The sequence below is a fragment of the Lepus europaeus genome, chromosome 15 (genome assembly GCF_033115175.1).
Source record: "Lepus europaeus isolate LE1 chromosome 15, mLepTim1.pri, whole genome shotgun sequence".
NCBI classification, from domain to species: Eukaryota; Metazoa; Chordata; class Mammalia; order Lagomorpha; family Leporidae; genus Lepus; species Lepus europaeus.
In genome coordinates, this window is record NC_084841.1 from 26,934,961 (window position 1) to 26,959,062 (window position 24,102).

A 24,102-nucleotide genomic window follows, 5' to 3' on the forward strand; every position below is an offset into this window, starting at 1 on the left:
GCCTGAAGAAAAAGGCACAGGGGAGCTGCTGGGCCTGGCCATGCTCTTTGTCTTCATGTGGATTACATCAGTGTGCTCACTTGTGAAAATTTACAAACTGTGCACTTATGATATTACAACATTTTAAGCCAAATGAATGAAAAATGAAATAATAAGCTCATGTAGATGACCCTTGCTTTTCCCCTTATCTACAGTTTCAGTGTGGCTGGAAAAAAGGGCCCCAGGGACTCCCTAAACAAGAGGTTGCTCTTTCCTAAATCTGGATTTTCAACTGCAAGGTTCTGAGAGTTGGTATTTTAAAATCTTCAGCTTCTTAGTGACTGTGACTGTGAAGTGGCTAGAAGATGCTGCTGAGATGGCAGAGTGAACCCTTACCCCAAGCCATTGCTGCCAGTTCCAGAATAAACACTCCAATTCTGCAGCCTGAGCTGGATGCATTTTAGCCTTCTTGGGTCTGTTCCAAGTCTCTCCCTTCACCACTTGCCTCTTCCTTTATTTATTTTCAAGGAGAAGCTTTTGTTGAGAGTGAAACTTGGCAGCTCACCCTGCTGTCTTACAGAAACTTCTGTGCTCTTCTCTGTCGATGGTCCTTCCAGCCTCCAAAGGGCTAACACCAAACACTGTCATCCCTGCCTGAGATCTGTTTTTATAAACAAGCAATGGGATCAGTATGAAAAGAGTCTGCATTGTTCTTTCTCTGATAAGGAGGAGAGAGACTGGAGTGCTAATCTTAAATCATAAGATTTGGGTTCAAGTGCTGTCCCATCAGTTATACTCTGTGTGACATCAGCTAAGCCACCTCTCTTTGTTCTGGAATTTTATCCTCTAGGAACCAGGAAATGAAAGCAGCACAAGATGGAGCAGTGTGTGCATCCCTAAATCCCAGGCCAAGGCAGGGGTAGTCAGTGTTCACCACATGTTTCATGTGCTCCTATGTTATCTGTCACAATAGCCTTTGCATGGTCACCTGTGTGTTTTGCAAATACCTCTTACATCCCTCTTTTCCTCCAGAGTACTTTAGAGACAACACGTTTCAGGCAGTAGAGATGGAGAAAGGGAGAGAGGTGTCTGGTTCCCTTCAGCTGTGATGTCAGGAACAGACATCTTTAACAGCAAATCTACTTAGATTTCAATGGCAATTTGTGGCTGTGCATAGCATGATTCTCCTGACCACCCTAGAGCATGGCCCAAAGTTGGCCCAGAATGAGCCTGCACCAAAACCTCTGGTCCTCTCCTCGGTGACTGAACAATAGCACATGCACGTGCAAGTCCTTTCACTCCTCTGACCTCTACTATTTTCTCTTCCAAATTGAGATTTGTAAATAGTTCTTGATTTTAAATTTGAACATAAAGCTCTTTCTTTCCATGAAACATGACACAATAGCCCAAAATTGAACATAGAAAAGCTTTGAAAATATCCAGTTGATGGAGAGGTCCCAGGAGAGGCAGGGACCCCACATGATCAACTCCTCCCTTCAGTTGCTGAGGACTGTAACCAACACAATTCCCTTCATGTCTGTACACTAAACACTATTGGAAACAGATGTTCTGTCCTGTCCCTGTCTTCAACAATTTGGAGACCAAACAAGAACACATTGGCTGTTTGTGTGGACACCCTTCTTAGTAGAGGATAAGGCTGAGATCCTCATAAGCATTTTGCCTGGCCAGATTCTCTTCAAGACCCTTGTCTCCCTGAGCACATCTATTCAAGCTTTGACATAACAAAATTCTTCCCAGTTGTAGCCATTTCCTTCCTTATAAGACCTGCCTGGAAATCACCAATCCAAGGCCCTAAAACCCCATCAGTACCTTCCCCTGACTTCTGACTTCTTCAACATGTGATACTAAGACTCCCCTGCTGCTAAGTTCTCCCTTACTACAGAGTGTGTCATCAACTTAGCTTCACTTGACCAACAAGTGTTTCTGGCTGGCTCTTGAGAAGCCATCAATTGGCACCCCTGAAATAGCTCTCATATGGTTCTGCAGAAACACAGACACTGAGCTGGAAGATGTCTAAAGTTGCTCCACCTTTAATTTTCTACTTTAAATTCCAAGCCTGATTCCCCTGTAGTTCATCCTGTGTGTTGCCTTTCTACCCAAATACAGTTTATCTTTCTCTCGTAATTTAAATCCAAATATTTAGGGGAACCACTTTTTGCAAGAGCCAGCTCTTGTTCCCTTGCCTCACCCAGAACCAAAGAGTGAGATTTTGCATTACTGGGAACTTTACCCACTTATGATAGCAAACTGTTGCCATGGAAGAGCTCAAAATTCTCAAAAATACATAGAGCTCTGTGTGTGTATAAGGTTGCCAAGCTGGGGGAGGGAGGAGAGGGGCTGAGAGAAGCCACGAGGAAGCATCTGAAAGTAGATCACATCAGCTGAGAGGCAGAATCGGGAGTGAGGCATGATTTAGAGCCCCAAGGGGAATAGGCACACAGCTGCCGTTGTGAATGGCCTTGCCAGATAGGTCAATGAGGAAGCCAAGGCTTTGGGAGGTTGTTGATCACAGCTACAACTCAGCTTGAACACACCTTAAGCATAGTTCTCAAAGTAGGCTCCCAGGGCCAGTAATATCAGCATCTCCTGGGAACTTGTTAGAAATACCAAATCCTTGGACTTTACTCAAGACCTCGTGAACCAGAAACTGAAGTGGGAGGAGGAAGTACTGCACCCAGCAATGTGAGTTTTAAGAAGCTGCCTGGTAGATTCTGACAAATGCTTCAGTTCAAAAAACCACTCCTATGTCAGAAAAATACATCTATAATTCTTTTTGGTTTGCAGCTGAGAAAACAGAGGTTCAGAGAGGCTGAGTCACTTGTTCCAGACCACACAGTTCCCTGTGTTGAAACAGGCCACCTCCCACTGGCCAACAGACTGGGGGTGTACAATGTCTCCCAGTGAAGATCCAGGAGCAAGGGCCTGAGAGGCAGCGATCCAGTTGGATGGGGGTGTGTCCAGGGAACTAATCTTGGAGCTCTGTTTCTTTGATTAATGCACTGATGTCACTCACATTGTAGGCTCACTGAGAAGGCCTGAGACAGAAGACTACAGATGTGCGCTCCTAAATTCCTTCAAGGTTGACCTTCAAGTATCTGGTCAGTTGACTCACGACCCAATATCCTCAATTCATCTTTAGTACCATGATAAAATCATGCTTGACATTTGTTTCATGCCTTGCAGTTTGTAAAATGACTGCTCTCTGATGCTGCATGAATTCAGAATTGTGGATGGCCCTGTCCAGAAATCTGCCTGTCAAAATGAGGCATCCCCTTGGCTGGGATCCTCACCAGCTGCCAATTGTCTCCCGGGCTAATCAACCTCCAATCACGTCAGCTCCAGGATTCTCCCATGAAAGTTGCCTTCATCTCTACTCTATGAGGCTGTTCACTGTGGGGAACAAGGCTAGGAAGCAGACCAGCAAGGCAGGGTTGGTCTGGTTGTAATGAACCAAGAACGCCACTGCATCTTTGTGTCTGGGTCAAGGACAGGTCTCTCCCGACCAGGAATAATTCTGGCCAGGGAAAACAGGCATGCATGCAGGTATGTGTCCTTGAGTTTCTGAGTGAATGCTCAGTCACCCAGAGGGAATCAGTCTTCTTTTGCTCTCTTCTTGGAGGCTTTTTGTAGCCTTGCAGCTGCCTCTCTGAAGGAGGACATTACAGTTGCTGCTTTCTGGCTGTGAGCAACCCTGCTTTGGAGAGAAAACCCAAAGCAAATCAAGCCTTCACTTTACACATTGTCCTTAGCTCTCTATTTCCACTTTCCAGACTTCCGAAGGCCTTCAACAACTACACCTCAGTATTAGCTTATGCTTATTTAGGCTGGCTCTTGGCTTTCCCTCTCCAACTGTCTTCCTTTCATTGCCAAAGGGGTCTTCTCTACAATTTCCCAAACAGCTAAAATGTCCCCGAACTTGAGGCCTGCATGCATTCTGTTTCTGGGAATACTTTTTCCTGGATTTTGCATGGATGGCTCTGCTTGACTTTTCATGCTCAGACTAAAGTCCTACAGACCATCCCATCGCGTTTCTCCTCCGTTGCTTCACCCTGTACCAGGATTTATGGGGTTGCAGTTATTTGGGGGCTTTTGTATTATTATTTAACTGTTCCCTTGCCAGTCTCCTGAGGCATCAGCAGGACCTCTGAGTGGGTGGTGTCCATCGTGTTTATAGGTGACCCCAGCATCTCCAATGAAAGCATTCAATGAATATTTGCAGATTGAGCAAAAATACCAAGGTTGCAATCCCTCATGTTTTCCAAAGAAAAGAACAAATACGTTGTTTAAAGATTGGCTCCAAGTCCTGTTGTATCCTTGAAAGATGCAGATGGCTGAATGTGTGTGGAACATCAGGGCCCCTTCTGTGGGTAGCCACCTCCTCCCCAGAAGGAAGCCCAAAGTCTTTGTGCACTGCAGGATTCCCTGAGGCAGCAGGAAGTTACTGAGCTTGTGATGTTTACTGAAATAACACATTTCAGCTGAAATCCTCAGGCTAAGAGAGCAGTAGAGAGGAAGAAGGGAGGAGCAGAGCCAAACACTGACCATGGAAAGGGCACTCAGAAGAGAACTGGTCTGCTGTGCGGGGACTGAGAAGTCAAGCTGGCCCCCACGGTGAGTGTGGGGTCCCTCCTGTCAGAGCCAGCCTCCCAAGCCTGCTCTGTGTCCCCTCCATAGTTTATGACCTTTAGACTCTGGAAGCTTCTGCCTGATGACCCTCATGTCCTCGTCCTCCCATGTGAGTGCCAGTCACTGGATTTGGGCGCAGTCAGCCCCTGGGCCTCCTTGGCTGTGGAAGTCATTTGCCCTGACAGTCTTACCTCTCCTTGGAGAGGTAAAAACAGTGCCTCTGCATGCAGGAGTTGAGGCCTCTAGCTATCACCAGGATTTTCCATAAAGCCTGTTATCAGCCCAGGCTGGGAAAGCCAGCTCAATCCTTGGAGATTTGTGACAGCATGCAGGAAAGGGAACAGGTGCTATGAGGAAGAACTTCTAGAATAAAGATTACCCAGTAATGTCAGATATGCTTGGACAAGTCATTATACCTCCCAATGTGGTCATCTCATTTACAAAGTCCCGCAGATCCCATCTATTGACTATGTATTTAGAAATGTGTACACATACATGTCCATATACATGTGTGTACCTGTCAAAACAAATGAGCACCACATGGGAAGTGTTAACAATATTAGCTCTGTTTGATGAAGAGTAGAATGATATTTACATGAGAGGTCTTCAAAAAAGTTCATGAAAAATATGTATTATGTAAAAACAATGTATAGATTTCAAAAATTCTTGTCATCAAAATGAATATATCCTACAGTTCCATTTTTCCACAAACTTTCTGAAGTACTCCTGTATTCCTTACCCTGCATGAAGTTTTCAAATATTATGGTATACAGACTGTTGAAAGGTAAATTGAGGCACAACATTCTAAAAGGTTTATTTAAGCAAATATGGATTCATGAATGGGCAGCTCCAAACCAGAGCTGGCTCTAGGGCTCCACTGAGAAGTGTGCAGAAGTCATACAAAGAAAAGACATGACTGGTTTCAGTTTTAAACTTGCCTTATTTGGCCTATCCCTCTGTGAGTCCCTAGTTATATAATTGGAAGTTAATTGGCTGCTGCTGCTAAGCTGAATTTAAATTCTGTTTTCTCTAATATGAGCATTTCACTTACATTGGTAACTTTAGGAAGGTTAAGGTTATTTTCAAGACCTAATTGTTTTTGTCTATTCAGGGATTTTGCAAGCCTTATCTCTACTTTAATTTGCTTTAACAAAGCATAATTTACAAATTGCTGTCTGAGTCCATTTTGGGCTGCTACGACAGAATATGTGAGATGGGATAATTTATAAACAAGAGAAATTTATTTCTTGTGATCCTGGAGGCTAAGAAGTCCAGCACTGAGGTGCCAGGGTTGGGGGAGGACCTTCTTGCTGAGTTCCCCCAGAGCAGAAGAAAGGGAAAGAGAGCAGGCGGGATAACTACATCTGCAGCCTCAAGTCCTTTCATGACTGATACGAACCCGTCCTTGAGAGGGGAGACCTCATGACCTAAGCACCACCCAGTAGATGCCACCTCCCAACACTGCTCCACTGGGCCTTACAGTTTCAGCATGCTTTCTGGGGGACACATTCCAAAGCAAAGCAAACTGAACAAGAGTTTAATGAGAAAATAAGTTCCAGCTCCCCAGTGACAGATCATGGCCATGAGATCCAGGGGCCTCCTGCTCTGCAGTGTTATGAACACTCAGAGGTATCATCCAGATGAATGTCTGGGATGCAGGCGACTGGGAAGATCCTGCCTGTTAGCAATGACAAATCTCCAAAAGTATCATCAAAGGAAGAGACACTGATAGCAGGTGAGATGGATGACACCCAGTCTCAGGCCTCAGAACAAGAAGGTTGGAAATCATTTTGTTTGTGTGGATTATGACTCACAAGGACAGAGTATGTGAATATAACAATAATCAAGGGTGGGTCTGGGGGAGAACTTGCATTCTGAAGCTCCACAGGAAAACCATGGGCCTGAAGGCTCCATCCTTCCACCTGGTGCTCTTGACAAAGTCCCACACTACACATCCTAGAACAGCAGAGATTATGGCTCAATCGGAAACTTTCTGTGTGAAGTGGGATTATATGTGCTCTATGCCAATAGTTGCAAAAATAGCCTATCTTTGACATTGTTGAGGTACCAATATTAGACAAAGCCACAAGATGGCATTACTCTACCAAAGTCTGCTAGGGTAGGGGTGTAAGTGCCCGTGTGTGTTTGCATGTGTGTGTATGTGTGTGTGTGAATAAAAATTAATTCTTCCTTAGAAAGGGATGAATGGAGGGAAAGGTAAGAGGCAGAAGGTGTCACAAAATCTTTTCCCTCAATCTCTTTCTCCTTATGTCTTCTTCTGTTGTTGTATGTGCTGCTTAATTGCTAAAATACTTTGTCTTTAATTGTGTAATTTTATTTGTCCTATAGAATTTTGATTCATTATCCTAATCTCTAAAGGGGCAAGCTAAAATCTGCAATTTTATTTTTAAATAATACAAAAATAGGGAGAGCCATTTGACATAGGAATTAAAAGGTTGCTTACGTCCACTGCATCTTTTATCATAGTACCTGGGTTCAAATCTTGGTTCCACTCCAGCTTTCTGCTAATGTTTACCCTGGGAGGCATCAGGTGACAGCTCAATTGAGAATATGCTACTCACATTGAAGACATGGACTAAGTGCCTGGCTTCCACCTATGAGCTGGGGCTGTTGTAGTCACATGGAGAGTGAACTCAGATGGGAGGGCTTGCCTCACCTCCCCTCGCCTCCTCTCCCCTCCTCTCCTCTCCTCTCTCTGGGATACCATGTAAATTATTTAATAATCAGTTGGCATATAGCCATTTAAAATCTAAAATCCAATCTCAACTATCAACCCATATAAAACAAGTGGTGGGACAACTTTGGCTTGTGGGCTGCAATCATCTGGCCCTACTCTAGATATTGCATCAATTTCTGGTCCAGTCCCTTCTGAGCTCCCAGCCAACATCTATTTCTTGGTTTTCCTAAAGTCCTAGCTACTCATGCCCTATTCAAGGAACTACATCCTATCTCCAAGGTGCTGGAGAGGTCAGTGAGTATCCAGCACAAGTCATGCAGCGGTTGTGACCATGGTGGAGATGACAGGAGAGGGAGCCTCTTCTGTAGCTGGACTCAAACCCCTGGAGCCCAGAAAGTCTTGGTCACTATAAATTTGAAATATTCCATGTAGACTGAGATTGCTGAAGACTGATCACCTGATTTTTCCATGACCAAATAGTGAAAGCTATCTATTCAGTATTATCTTATTTGACAGCAAACGATTCTTATATAAGCTCTTTTAAAAATGGTAGTATTATAAAAAGCACATCCAAACTAATGTAATTTGTCTCATTCATTTATTTTCATTTTATTTGAAAGGCAGAGAGAAAGAGAGATAGACAGGGATACTCCATCCACTGGTTCATGTCCCAAATGCCAGAAACTGCCAGGCCTGGACCAGGAGCACAGACCTTAAACTGGGTCTTGCAGGTGAGTGACAGGGACCCAGGGACTTGAGCCATTACGTGTTGCCTCCCATGGTGCACATTAGCAGAAAGTTGAATTGAAAGCTGAAGAACCGGGACTTGGGACCAGATACTCTGATAAGGGATACAGGCATCTCAAGCTGTGACTTAACCTCTGTGCCAAATGCCTGCCCCTAACATAATACATTTTAAAGCATAAAAAATCTTTGTACGTTTTAAATAACTCAAAAGTGGAAGTTCTGGTATTAAGGTTATTTGATATTTACCAGGGGTTGTCTATCAGCATGTTTTATGTTCTGCACAGTGGTTGTGTCAAAGGGCTTCCAATTCTTCCAGCATCTATGTTTGCCCCTGCTGATTACAAACAGGGAACAAAAGTACAAGCCTCCCACAGCCAGCAAGATCAATATTTTCCAGGATGTTTACTAAGTTGGTAGTTGTGGGGAAGACACTCCTGTCATGGTGCTTCACCGCTATTGGGTTTCTCAATGATAAGCCCAAGTTGTCCTTTCACTCACACATGTAAAGAACTCCATGTCTCATTCTGGTAACAGAAATTGGGACTCAGCACCAGTCTCTGTGCTGTGACGTGCTGGGGAGCACCGGAGTAAGCCTTACTGCTTTGTATGACATGCCTGGAGAATGACTCGGACTTCACCATCCTCTAGCAAGCTCTGGACAGGCTGTCAGCATCTTCCCCACCGGTTCAGTGTAAACGAAGATTTCAATGCATTGTCCCTGTGAAAGCATTCTACATCAGGCTCCACACTTGGAAATGAAAAGCAGATGCTACCACCAATTGCCAAGGTGTGCCCCTGTACTTACTTGGAAACCAGGAGATGGAGGGAATGATAGGCAAGGAGGAGAGTATATTAAACATCCCATTCTAGTACTTTCACTCTCTTTGCTATAGTCAGAAGCTAGGAGCCCTGATTCTTGTTACTTAGCCATCTTTTACAAATGGGCACCCAGTGTCAGGAAACAGTGAGCTGTAGGGGGCAGATCCCTGCAAGATCAGAACTTACTCTCCCAGGATTGTCCCATGCAGTGGGGATTGTCAGATGCTGACCATTCCCCTGCCCTAATTAAGGTCCACAATCCATTACTGTAAACCCTTGAGGTCAGATGCAGTTTGGAATTCAAAATTTGTGCAATTATAGCAGTAATTTGGAAAGTATAATGGTAGCTGCCAAGAGCTACCAGAAAGGGGTAACAGGACAAGTGTTGTTTAGTGGATACAGAGCTTCAGCACAGGAGAAGAGTTTGGAAGTTTGCAGAATGTGAATGTGTATAATACCATCGAACTCTATGCTTACAAATGGTCAAGGGGCTGGTATTGTGGTGCAGTGGGTTAAGCTGCCACTTGGAATGCCAGCAACCTATGTTGGATGCCATGCCTAGGGAGGCAGTAAAGAATAGTTCAAGTACTTGGACTCCTACAATCCACATGAGAGACTCAGATGGAGTTCCTGGCTCCTGGCATAAACCTGGCTCAGCTCTGACAGTTGTGAGCGTTTAGGAAATGAACCAGTATATGGAAGATCTCTGCCTCTCCCTCTCTCTATTCTACCTCTCAAATACATAAATACTTTTTAAATGGCCAAAATGGCACACTTTAAGTTATATGTATTTTATCAATTTTTAAAACATCATTTGGATCATATATCTTCCCTATTACTGGACATCCAACGAGGGTCTAGGACAGTACCCTGAAGTCAAACTCACAGATGTTTCTGCAGTTATAGAGTATATCTAGAATTGTTAATTTATTTAAATTAAAAGCATAAACAACCTCACATCAGATCAGGTCAGATTTTTCTGCCAAATGAATCTGCCGAATTCTCATGAGAAGAATAGATTTTCAGGGACCATGGAATTTGGAATTGCAGCTCAGGAACTGTGTTTCCATAGCTCCCCACCCCACCCTTTCATGACATCTTCATTGTCTTGGGTTTATAGAAGAGAAAACAGAAACAAAAGGTAGCAGGGGCAGGAGAATATATAGTCACCTGCTGACTGGCAGCCAGCTGATGGGAATTCAAATCTGCCTGGGTCCTCTGCTGGACCTTCGGGCTGACCCCAGACTATGGTGGACACAGACATGCTCACCCAACCACAGAATCCTAGAGAGACCCCTTGAAGTGTGGACAAAAGTCTCAGAGAATTTATTGTAACATGGGAAGCCAGGAAAAGGAGTGTGGGAAGGGGCCCTTGGTGTTTTGATAATGGCTTTGCTCCTGGAAAAGCCAACACTTGCTCTCTTACCAGCCCCCCAAGGAATGTCATTCTCCAAGCCAGGACTATGAGCAGCATATCCACTGTTCTGTCCCTGTGGGCCCTGTCCTTTGATCTTTTGTTACTCAGGTGTAAAGAATAGAACCTTTACAATCAGGTGAGCTTCTGTACCCCTTCCCACCAAGCTAATGATTGCACTGAGACAGTTCCCACGAGATGAAAGTATACAAACTAAAAGTGACTTTGATGCCTCCTGCACATTCCCAGGGGACATGAAGGCAAAAGAGACCTGAAGGCTGATGGTGGTAATGAGAGAGGAGCTTTTGGCTCTCACCTGCCATGGTTGGGGTGCTCTGCCCTCCCCTTAGGTGTAGATGTATCAAGATCTAGCTTCCTACCAGTCTGGTACTAGTGGCTGAGTCTTGTGCATGACAAAACAACACCATGGGAACCTGCTGTGTCAGTCAAGGGTGACAAGCCTGTGGACAGAGCCTCTGCCCTGCTGGTCCCACTGGAAAGAAGTGCTCAGGGCAAGGCTGGTGCTAGCACCAGAGCAGCTGGCGCAAAGGGATGGTTCCCATCTCAATGGCTTTTCAGTGATGGGGCGGGGAGGATGTGACTTCACAGACAATGAACCCTCTGCCCCTTTCTGAGGTCACTTCAGCAGCAGTGACTCCCTCGGAACTACAGCGGGGCTGCTGGTAGGGCTGAAGTTGCAAGAGAAAGCCTTTCTTCCTGAGGGGCTTGGACAGTTGCTTGCCCAGTTAAGGTCAACAAAACCCCTTTGTCAACTGAGAGAATACATCAGGCTTTCCACGTGGGGGATGGAAACTGAACAGAAAGAACTTCCAGAATCCCTGAGTCATCACAGAGGAGCAGGACGCCTTCACCTCCCGGAGCCAAGAGTATGTGCTTCTGGTGAAGGTTTAAACATACATGCACATGCCACACATCAGCACACACACTCCACTCATAAACACACACACATAAACATACAGTCACACGTAAACAAACACATCAACAGCAGCACCTATATTACACATGAACATGTATGTGCATAAATTCACACATACACATATGAATACATACATACTCAAAAACACACATAAGCACAAATACATCCATGCACAACACATACAAACAGTAAACACACGCACCACTGGGGCTGCATGGAGCTGACATGCTAGGTCCTGAATGTGAACTGACGGCCCCTTGTCTCTGACACCACTCAAATGTATGGAGAGTCCCTGGAACCAAGCACCATCTTCACACTGAGTGTGAGTGTCAGTCTGAGTGACCTCACAGACCGGACTCATGAATGAGGAGCCTTGCTCCAGATAAGTAGGCCCTGGTTCAGGCTACAACATCAAGCTCTCACCTCTCCCCACATACGGGTGATCCTGGGTCCAGACTCAGGTTCTGGGACTGCCCCATCATCCCTTGCATGCCCCCATCTGTGATGATGGGCCAGCCACACCCCTTAATGTGTGCCCCTGAAGCTCTGCTGCCTCAGTGTATGGGCCTGGCTGGCCCTCCTGAGTCAGGGAGCAGTGGTCTTTGCTCCTAATTCAGGTGTGACTTTGGGATGGGCAAGGGTACACAGGAGGAAGAAGGCTTAGGTGAAGAAAGCAGCTGGGAGCCAGGTGCTGGGGTTACTGTAAAGATGCATCAAGATCTTCATCTTCTAGGTATGAGATGACAGTGTGTACAAACCCACCTAACAGATTGTAAACCACACTGGTGTGAATGCCAAAAATGATTTACTTCTAAATATTGCAGAATGCAAACAAAGAGAGTCATGAGAATTAAAGGAATCCACAGGCCGGCACCATGGCTCAATAAGCTAATCCTCTGCCTAGCGGCGCTGGCACACCGGGTTCTAGTCCCGGTTGGGGCGCTGGATTCTGTCCCGGTTGCCCCTCTTCCAGGCCAGCTCTCTGCTGTGGCCCGGGAGTGCAGTAAAGGATGGCCCAAGTGCTTGGGCCCTGCACCCCATGGGAGACCAGGAGAAGCACCTGGCTCCTGCCTTCAGATCAGCACAGTGCGCCGGCTGCAGCACACTGGCCGCGGCAGCCATTGGAGGGTGAACCAATGGCAAAGGAAGACCTTTCTCTCTGTATCTCTCTCTCTCACTGTCCACTGTCCACTCTCCCTGTCAAAAAAAAAAATATCCACAAGGATTCCTCAACTCTTTCATCTTACTGAAGAGGAAACATTGGCTGGGGTTTATGTAACTTGCTTCAGTCAAGGAACAACCAAGGAGTCCTCAAAACTTCATGGTCTATTTCTCTAACTCCTACAATCAAAAGATGAAAATTTAAGACTCACTTGCTAACATATAAGCAAAACTAAAAATAATGGTTATGTAATAATAATAATTGCTTTCCATCTATGGCTAATTATATAGCAATCTCAGGCATATCATTAATATGTATCAGATTCACTTTAATATTCTAGCAACTCCAATCCAGATCCCAGTTACATAATTTGAGGAACACAGTACAAAATGAAAAAAATCAGAGCCTGGGCCAGGGCTAGGGGTGTCAACCTCTCCTTCCCATGGGACCAACACCCCACCCATCACAGATGGGCGACCTTGAAGGATTACAAACTTGGCATCAGGCTATCTTTGAGATCTGGATGGTATTTGAGTACCCCAAGTTGCTTCTCAAATGCCAGCTTGGGACAAGGAAGATGGTACCCATGTCCCACTCCAAGACACTATAGGATGCATACCCAACCTTAACTTCTCCATGTCTGTGCCCAGTCCTTGCTGGTGACTAAGAACGATGACAGAACCCAAACTTCCTCCACAGGTGCAACTTGGTTACTGCCCCAGACCCAGAGTCACAGGGATCAGGGCAGAAAGGAAGCAAGGGGAGTCAAGAGGAAAGGGGAAAGTGATCAAGACCCACAACCCTGGAAGGCGGGGAGGCAGCAAGAGGCAGGACTCAATGTGAGCCAAGGCTCCACTGTCCATCAGGCTTTGTTTACAAAGAACAAGATGGCCACCACAGAGCACAAAAATCCAAGCATGGATATCTTCCATGTGTGAGGCCCTATAGACTCCACCAGTCACAGGGCTGTGAAACCAGCCCTGACCAGACCTTATCGATTAGTGTACAACCTACTTTGGCTGGCACAGCATAACTGACTGCTCACAGTCTGCAGAGCTAGGCTGATCAATGGACACTGTATTGATGAAACCTGTATTGATGAACTACAAACAAGGCATGGGTGACCTAAACCAGTGTCTTTTGTTACAGTTTTGGAGGCCGTGAGCCCATGCTTAAGTTATCTGAAGGTCTGGTTTCTCTGGAGGCCTCCGTCCTTGGCTGGCAGCTGTACAGTGTGTCCTTATGAGGCCCTTCCTCTCCCTCTACATGGCTCCGTCCAAATGTCCTCCTCTCATGAGGATGAGTCTTATTGAATGAGGAGGCATCCTAATGACCTCATTTCACTCAGTGACCTTATTAAAGACCCTTTATCCAAATCTAGTCACGCAATGAGGTACTGGAGGTCAGTACAAAATGTGAACTTCGTGGGGGAGGTACCATTCAGAACAAAAATAGGCACCATTCTTCAAATGCCAGAAATATTAGCAGAAATGGTCTGAGGGGAAATGGCTTCCTAAGAATCTCCACCCGCTCTTATGGGAGGCTTTTCTCAAAGACCCTCTCCAGTCCTCCTAATAGCATCAGGTTATCTGCTGCACACACACAGCATGTCACTCGTAAAGATAGAGTTCTGTAGTTCTTGTTTAAGCTCCTTTTGTATGAGAGTGTACGTTCATGAGGGCAGGGTTCTACATGGCGTGTTCAGAGCTGTATCCCTTAGCATCTGGCCATGGAAAGCACCAAATCAACATTTCTTGGAGGAAATTGATCAATGATACAAACCACTGTTAGTAATTCTAGACTTTTTCATTTTTACATATCAGCCCAGAAAGTACGCCAGGGATCCATTTCTCTGTCTTCAGAGAAGAAATTGAGAACATGGAGCACATTGATAATTTTATCAAATATTTGACTGCAGATCGAACAAGTAAACTTCCTTCTTCCTCATGAAATAATTTTATGGTTATTTATGAGACTTCCAGCTGTTGCACAGAAATGGGACTATGTGAAAGTGGAAATATCTGTTTGCCAAAACACTGGCTTTAATCCAGCTAAGGGACAAATACCTAGTTAACATTAATAGCTGCCCATAAACCACAGGGGCCTTGCCTCAGTGACTCAGAGTGCCCTTGGGATGCTTAGACCACCAGCACAGGTGAGACCTGTGTTTACTCATAGTTGCAGGCCCCTCTGTAAGTACACATCATTCACTCATTCTATCAACCAACAAACACTGATCAAACAATTACTAAACAACACATGCTGAGCTTGATACCTAGAATACAGAAATGAGTCTGGAGTGGAAATTAAATACAAGTTCAACAAGTTACTGAGGCTAGATGCCTTCATTCATTTACTCACTCATTCACTAGCATTTATCAGGTGCTTGTTACTTTGGCAAGCTCTGCCCTTGGCCCTGGGGACACAGCAGATGAAGAAAGCAGGGAGGAACTCACTTGCATGGAATTCATTTCTAGCTGGGGGAAGGCAGACAGTACACCAAGAAACAAGTGAGTATGTAAAATAGCATCAGGTTGTGATGACAAGTACTATAAAAAAAAAAAAACAGGATAAAGGGCTTACAAAGTGAGGACAGAAGGACAGAAAGCTGTGTTAGGTGATAATCAGAGTAGGTTTCTATGAAGTGAGTTGAGAATGACCCTTGAAGAAACCTTGAGTATTCTGGGCTGAAGTTACAGACAGCGCAAACGTCTTGTAGTGAGCCCATTTCAAGTAGGCAGGAAAGGAGGACAGCAACAGGCCATGAGGCAGAAGGTTACCAGGAGTCACATCAGAATGCAGAATGAGCTCAACAAAGGGACACAACAGTCCTCCCATGTAGTCCTGGGGAGGGGGAAGCAGACCCCAGAAAGAGGGCAGAGTAGGAAACAAGACTAGATGATGTTTGACAGACATTTGTTCTGTGAGCCAGAGGACGATCTGTGCTTCCACTCCCCACAGGAAGCTGAAAGCACTATGTGTTACAGGTTCAGAGCCCAGCACTCTGTTTGCTAGGGCTGGCATAGCTAAGTGACCTGCTTCTCAGGGCCTCGTCTCCAAAGGCTTTTGCCTCCGCCTATACAAACCTAGAAAACACACCTACTCTGTACCTGATAACTTTCTCAGGCCTCCATCTCCACGTTCCTGCCTAGTTTACTGCCTGTATTCCAAGTACCTCACTTCTGGCACAGTCTAGGAGCTTGTTAAGTAACTCAAGTCACTTGTCTTATTTTTCTGTCTGTTCATTCCATCGATTCAGTCATCCATATAGTCTCGCATTTTTCCAAAATAAGAATCTTAAGTCATCCTTCTTTTAGTTAAAACCACGAGTCATACTCTTCAACACATCTTTATCTCTGCTGGGTATCTCTCTCCAAGAGAGAGGCAGGTATCAGCCACTGCCAATCAACCAGCCATTCACAGTGTTCACTAACTTCCTTCAGGGAAGGGATTAACTGGCTCTCTATCAGTAAAGTATCAGCATGAATAAGATATCAAGGACATCGTAGATGATCAGTAAGTTCAATACTTACAAGCCCAGCATTTTTTTGGTTCCTTCTCTGACCAAGAACTCTGCTAGATCTTGGGGGCATACCCAGGAAATAGACACAATTTCTGTCATCACCAAGCTGTCCAGAGAAGGCTATGAACATATACTCATCACATGATGGAGTCTGGAGTAGAACACAAAGCAGCAGCAAGTCTTGCTAGGAGTCACAGGAGTAGCATTTAAAAAAGAAGGGGGTGGGGGAGTCATGGAGGTTTTCTGATGGAACCATGCATGAGTCCTAAAGGACGAATGGAAGTAACCAAGGAAAGCATCTGGGAAGGGGTGCAGTGGTGAAGCCACCCAGGTGATGCTGGCATCGCATATGTAAGTGTCTTCTTGGGAAGGCAGCAGATGATGGCTCAAGGACTTGGGCCCCTGATACCCATGCAGGAGACCAGGATGGAGTTCCCAGCTCCTGGATTTGGCCTGGGCCAGCCCTGGCTGCTGCAGCCATTTGGTGAGTAAACCAGCAAATGGAAGATCTCTCTGTCTCTTCCTCTCTACCATTCTGCTTTTCGAATACATAAACAAATCTTTTTTAAAAAAAAAAATGGAGAAGAAAAAGTTTCAGGCAGAAGGAACCTCTGAACCAGTGTTAGAGGCAATGAAAAGCAAGGCATCTTTGAAAACCAAAAACTGGCTCCAGATGGCACAAGCTGCACGTTGGACAATGAGACGAAACTGCAGAAGCAGGCAGAGCCACTCAAAGGAGCTCTTAAAGCTTCCCAAAGAGCTGGGTCTTTCTCCTGAGGGTAAAGAATACATAGGCTGTAGGCATAGTCTGCAGTCTACTTTGTGTTTTACAAACACGTTTGACTTCTAATGGGAAATCAAGGGCAGGGAAGCTAGTTATAGGGTTGCTGTGATGCGAGTGAGATGTGGCAGACACAGAAGCACAGGAACGGTGCTAGAGAAACACAGCAGATTTGGAAACCTATTTAGGAGGCAAAAACGAAAATGACAGGACTTGGTAATAGTGTGGGTTGATTGAGGACATGGATTAAAGAATAAAAATCAAACTAGAGGTTTATTTGCCACATGGAACTTTGAAGCTAAGAGTTCATTTTTGTTTTTTAGGGTGATTGTCATGTTTTTGTCAGGGCCACTGATGGTCCCAAGGCTGAGAAGGTCAAAGTGGGGTAGATGGAGCAAATACCTATCTGGGGGCTTGAACAAGTTCCTGGAAAATGAAATTAAAAGAGAAGTTTATCGAAGGGTGTACTTTTGGTTCAGCAGTTGAGCAGTAGCCTGGGATGTCTGTATCATGTATCATAGGAGTCCCAGCTCCACAGTGGAAACTGTTATCTCCATCAACTTCAGATCACAATTTTGCATTATCTGTTAAAATCATAGATGTCCTCATTCCATGACTTACTGATTTTATCCCACCTACTAGTTGAATAACTCACAGGACACCTGGTAGTGGAATGAAATCCTATGAACCTGTTTATCAAGAAACATACAAGGCAGTTGTATACTACTGTCTTTGCAATAGAAGGTATAATAACCCAAACTTGGAATCAGTTCAGAAACACTCACAGGGGACAAGATCAAGTGTGTAGTGGAGTTCTGTACAACAGAGAAATGAGTGAATTAGAACTGCATGTCCTGACACAAAATAAAGTGCAGCAATAAAAAGCCCAATGCATTCTTCCCTGTGTCCTCAAGGTCTTACACTATATTGTGAAGAAAAATCCAGGACCAGATTCCTACTTACCCATGTTCTATATCCAAGCTGTCAGCTCTTCAGACAAACAACTATATTCTACTCACAATTGTGTAACCACAGAGCCTAGGTGTGCCCCTGGCACAGACAGCCTACTCAATCAAAATCTGTTGAATTAACACCTAAATTTTGCACACAAGCATGCATGCCAAGAGCTAGACTCTGGTTCTAGTCGAGGGTCCTGAGGTGTGAAATCTCAGCCTCTGATCTTATCTGCCTTAGATGATCCTACCTGTCAGCTAATCCACCTGACTTCCCTAGCTTTCTGGAACCCAGGTTCCCTGAGACATTTCCATGTAACAGCCACTCAAGTCCCAGTATGATCACATTATCACCAAAAAGTCTAAAGGAAAGGACCTTGCTGTTGTTGATAACATGAGATTTTGAAATTTTCTCTGGACTTGATTTCGGCAAGCTCTATAATCCCACTATTTACTGTAGATTCCAGAAAGTTGATCTTACAGAGAAGAACTTTGGCAGACTCAGCACACATGAGGCTTAGGAAAGCAAACAAAACTGGAAAAACACATTAAGAAAACTAACCAATTTAAAGCAAAAGGCTATTCCTCAGACTTTTCAATGTGAGAAATAAAAATAAGTGGAGGTGAAAGTAATGATACATTTTTCTTTTCTGAAGCATTAGGCTACTTTGAAAGTACATCTTTTAAAAATATCTAAGGTGTTCTTGCTCTGAACATTACAAAGCCAGAATACTTTATAAGTGGTAAAAGTGATCTTTTTACATAATCATAACAATTCAGTCTCACAACATCAGTTGACCGAAGCATGGGGTATGTGTTAACATCAGCTAATGATACGGCCACTGTCTGGTAATTCCATCATCTCTGCAGGATAACATGCCACAGAACACTGCAATTAACTGGTTCAGCAAGACCAAGTACATTTATTCTACCCAGATTTTAAAATTCCCAACGTGATATATAGTTTCAGAATATTCACAAGCACATTAGGTATTCTTGAATATCTAGCTTCCAGTTAAGCACTGAATCACAAATATTATCTTGGGAAGATAAATTATCACAATTAATATTTCCTCAATATCTAGAAAAGACATGTCTCTGTGTCCTTTTATTTTTTTTTACCAATTTTACATAGATTAGAAGCTATAATACTTTAACTTCATCTTATTGGCTACAAACATACTTTGTCAGTTTCATTTCAATGGTTTCTTGGACTTCTACTTTGTACTTAACACTATGTGACAGTGTATTTGTGGGCAGAGTCCCTACTGTAATGGAGTTTGTGAGAATGGTCAATGAAACATGATTTATATTCAAGGAAGGTTTACAGAATAAATGTGAGGTAGCATAAAGCCCAAAGTTTAGTATAGTTTTAACATGTGAGCTTGGATATATTCTGACACCAATTAGCTTGCTGCTTTTGAAAATTCACTCTCTTCTCTGAGCCTTAATTTCTTCCTTCATGAAAGAAGGCAACCATGTTAGTAACTCTCAAAGTTCTTGACAAAAGAGCTATTTAATTCCAACATTCTGAGGCTCTAAGCAAGTAGAGAGGATATGTTTATTAACTGTGTGCAGAAATTCACAATACAATGATCGTTCTAAGGCAGGATCAGAGAAGGGTTTATACTAGAAAGTCTTAAGGTTAACCAAGAAGCATAATATAAAATGGTATGACAAACATAATCATGGCATGATATGTGACCTAATAAAGACAATGATATTTTTAAATCTGTTCTTTTGACTTTCCATCTCTCTGCCTTCTCAATTAATGTTTAGTCATCTCTACTGCAACAGAGGAGTTATAAGAAAGAGATATGCTCAAGGTAGCTTATGAGGAATAGTTTAACTCAATTTACAGAGCAACGTGACTCACAGAAGCAGTTGTCCAGCCTAATCCACTCACTGCTCTAGTAACTTTGTCTGCTATATTGGTCCAGACCTTACATTTGATCTAGAAACTATGAGGTAACACACACACACACACACACACGGTATTCTCTATTAACCAAACTGTAAGAGGAATGCGGCAGTTACCTAGGTGATTGGATTGGCGAGCAACAGAGGTACATAATTTTTATATTGAGAATGAATTCTTGGAACAGGTACTTTCAGCAATAAAATTATCAAGATGATGTATTTCTCCCCTTCTGCTGTAACTTACTAAAAGATTAACATTAAGTTACCTAATTTAGGACAAAGTCTCAGTAGCTCACTAAAGAGACCAAACAGCTATCTTATGTACAGAAAGCATTATAGACTCAAAAGTTTGTTATTACTTTTGTACTTGGCTGAGACAACAGAACTCCCAGGGAAGCTGCCATCCAGCATAGGGTGTGGGTGAAGTCTGTGCAGAAGTTCCTTGTCCCTGGGCTCTTTCATTCTCTAGTTCTGAGTCTCCTCCACCCTTACCAGGATCCATCTTTTCCAACTTCTTCATCATCTTACCTATTTCCCTTTGAGGTCCAATGACTTCAACTATTTAAGACATAAAGATATCATTTATCCTTTTGTTATCTGTCCCTTTGTCCTTTTTCTTTTTCCTCTTTGAGGAAAGGAAAAACTATACAATATTTAAGAAAATGTCTCAATTTCTATTGACCCTTTCTTTATGCATTCTGTTATCTTCTACATGTTAGAGGGAATTTGAGAGTTTCAAAGAAATAGCTTGGGTCAATTTGCCTCGGAAAAATACTTGAGACAAGGCAGAGAGACAAGTGGTTCAGATCATTCCTGGGCCATAAAGACAGGGAGCATAACTCAGCAAATACCAAATACAACACAATGCAGAGAAAGAAACTTTGCTGAATTCAACATCAGCTAATTGTTGTTGTTTTTTTTTTTTCAGTTTCTCTTCACACATCATTAACAGCATTATCAAACATTTAAATAGGCCATCCATATGCAGATGTGATGAGCTGCCTGGTTATTATAACACTGTTAATACTGAACATCATGATGTCTTCCAACTATTTTCCTCTAGAATATATGGAAGAGTTTTTTTAAAGTAATTAACCATTATGAATGTCTTATGAATATCATCAATGGGGCAAGGATGTGGAAGACTCTTTCCCTCCCTTCTCATTTAGAATACAAAGATACTTGAGGATAGAGAAGTGAAATAATTTCTACAAGGATCATGCTTTCTGCCAACACAAAAGAAAAGAGGTGACAGACTTGAGGAAGAAGAGGTCACATGGTAGGGAAACCATCAAAAGGACAAACCACGCAAGCATGAGGATGTTCGACTCACAGTACCCTTTAATCCACAGGCTGACTCCTTTGCCTCCTCGGAAACTCTCTGCCTCTGCCTCCCATAAATGATGTGGGGGTGGGATCCGCCGTCAGCCAGTGGATGCTTTTGAACAGGCTCAATGAAAAAGTCTCCATGTGGCAGATGGAAAGATCCGGTCTGTAAATACATTCAATAAGAAGGTTTATTTAAAACAATTGCATCCAAAGAAAATTAGCAAAAATCAAAAATCATCTGGGTCATGATAATCTGTGAAAGTCCTAAAACCAGTGCTTTCAGAGTCTACCATTTAATATTACAGAAGGGACATGTATATATAAAGAAATGTTTGAATAGTCAGGATCATACAATGTTTTCAGATAATTCATTTTGAGGCTCTTGAATACACACACTCCAAAGTAACATCCAATTGTTCAGGTTCACGAATCTGTCCTAAAACCCACAGCTGGGTATCTATGGCCCTCAGACAAATAGTGCTGAAGCCAGCATTTGGCTTGGTTGTTAGGACACCTGTGTCCTGCATTGGAGTGTCTTGGTACAATAACTGGATCCAGCTCCCAATTTCAGCTTCCTGCAAATGCAGAACCTGAGATTCTATACTAATGACTCAAGACCTGGATTGAACTCCTGACTCCAATCTTTAGCACCTTGGTTGTTTCAATCATTTGAGGGATAATCCAGCAAATGGAAGCATATTCTCTCTCTCCCGCCTCTTTTCCCTCTCCCTCTGCCCCCCCCCCCAAATAAATAAAAACTAAAAGAGACAAGGCTGCCAGCTGCCTGATTATGGAGTAAGTACCTATCTCCCCACAGTCCATTGATAACTTTTGGAACATTTATCTGTATGTGGGTGGTTCAGTGAGATGTCCACACAACCATTTGATTAAAAGTGCTGAATGCAATTCTTCACTCAAGAAAACAAAGAAACATTATGTTATTCCCTTGATCTGAGACTTTGTTTCAGGGATAAATATAAAGTCCACTGCCAATTTCCAGGAAAAAGGAAGCATGTTCAGCTCATCGAAATGAGAATCAGTGTGACATTGGGTGAAGCTGGTCAGTGAGTAACTTCTCTCAGAGGTCAAGTATAGAAGTGGTATATCTTAGGTGTATATAAGGAAAACTTCTTAGTGCCTATTTGAGGTGCTTAGAAAATTCCTTCTCCTAGGATGGACTTAACTTTTAGGATCTCAATTCAATATCTGTGAAACAAGGGCCTTACCCTAAACAATCTAGTTGGGATATTATATTGAATCAGTCAGGAGCTCAGACTCTGAGGTTAAACTGGCTCCTCCACTTACACTTCTGTGACCTTAGGCAAATGACTTGCTCAGTTCCAGATCTCTCAGTTGAACTAGTCAAGGACTGTTGTGAAGACTAAGTGAGCTAATGTATAATAAACTCTTAGAAAAGGGCTTTGTTCATAATCTTACCCACCACTAGGCTCTGATTTTTTGTCATTTCCTTGCATAAAGGTCTTCAGGGTCAGCACAATAGTTCAGTAGAGATTTTGGAAGAACTATGAAGTTCAAGCTCCCCTCCCCACTCCTAAGCCACCAGGGCTACTCATCTCTGTAGGGGAATTGAAGGCTGGCCAAGAAGCTTTTACAAGTTTCCAGAGGGGTTCCGCCAAGGAAGGCAGCTGTCCTCTGATGATCTGTGTGTCCTTGCAGAATGTTTGCTTCGTGGTAGATAGTAATATAACCAGATTTAATATAAATCTCATAATCGGCTTCCTGTTTTTACTACTTACCTTTAAATATCTCTACTAGCAAGGACAATAGGGAAAAAGGCACTTTACTAGTAGCCATAAGTGTAGCTTGTGTGTTGGGGAGGGGAGTAGGCATTTAGCCTAGTAGTGGAGATGCCTGTGTCCCATATCAAAGTGTCTGAGTTCGATTCCCAGCTCTGCTCCTCACTCCAGCTTCCTGCCAATGCAAACCTTGGGAGGCAGTGATGATGGCTCAGCTAACTGGATACATGCTACCACATAGGCAAGGCAGCCCAGGGCATTTGGGAAGTGAAACAGAAGTTGTGAGCTCCATGGTGTGTGTATATCTGTCTGTCAGTCTTTCTGCCTTTCAAATAAAGTTTTTTTACCAAAAAAAAAAAAAAAACATAACATCTGTATGATCTTCAATAGGTCACTCAAACTTTCTGAGCCACAACATCGTCATCTGTAAAAGGGGGCAATGCCCTCACCTCACAGGGCTGTTAGGAGAATCCAGTCAGCCGAAGCTTGTCAGAGTTCCATGCAAACTGCTTTACAAATGCAGAGGGGTAATGCTTTTAACTAACAGCTCTACTAGTGGCTATAGCTGAAAAAATTTGCTTTTATGCTGACATTTCTTAACAGGCATGACAATTTTTCCTCAGAGGAAAACCTCTGGAACAGAAAGAACTGACAAGGCCCAGAGAGTGACATCTAATCATTACAACAAAATAGCTGGAAACAGACTCCATGCAGCGCTGAGATCCAGTTCCATTTCTACTCTGAGTCAGCGAGCAGGCACAGAGGAGAATGTGGGCCTGTTACTAATGCAACTCATTTGTTCCATGGAAACAAAGAAGGCCAGGACTCCTTGGGGATGGCTGAGCCTGGGAGCCCCTTGTGCATTGATCTCAACCTGCTATTGATGTGTGTAGAGGAAAAAAACAACCAAAAGACTCCACCAGGAAAGATTTATTGGTGTTTCTTCAGCCCAGAATGTTGGAACCAGGTGGTGCAGAAGAAACATGAGACTCCACTTGAGAATATCCTGATGGTTTTATGTGCACCATACATGAGCAGTCTTGGAAGACAGACAAGTGTTTTCCTAAAGCTTTACTTCTACCAGCATTTCTCTACACGATTTCTCTACCAGCATGCACACAGAAATCACCTGTTCAACCTCAACATTTCTCAGAAGCTGGACAAGGACTGGGAGAGCTGGTGACTTGCCAACCCACAGGCAGGCAGGGCTGCTGACCCCAGGAGACCCACAGATATGTCAATGAGAAGGCACAAGCAGGAAAGGAGATGAAGAGACACTGGCTAGTTGTCAAGAGAATGAGGTAGGAGATTTCCTACCTGAGGTTAGCAGGTGTCCCTTGCTCCCAAGACATAAACACAGAGATGTGCACATCTGGTACTCAGGTGGCCTTGGTTTACTGGTCTGTTCTCATCTAACAGGTGCCAGACCATGCTGG

General features: G+C 43.6%; 1 protein-coding gene across 1 annotated transcript in view; it reads right to left on the bottom strand.

Annotated features, from left to right (window-relative positions):
- ADAMTS12 (ADAM metallopeptidase with thrombospondin type 1 motif 12) overlaps positions 1–24,102 on the bottom strand; it is a 333,668-nt gene that overhangs the window by 185,506 nt on the left and 124,060 nt on the right. The window contains exon 3 of the mRNA XM_062211778.1: positions 20,919–21,072. Within this exon, the coding sequence (XP_062067762.1) occupies positions 20,919–21,072 (154 nt within the window). The remainder of the gene's footprint in view (positions 1–20,918; positions 21,073–24,102) is intronic.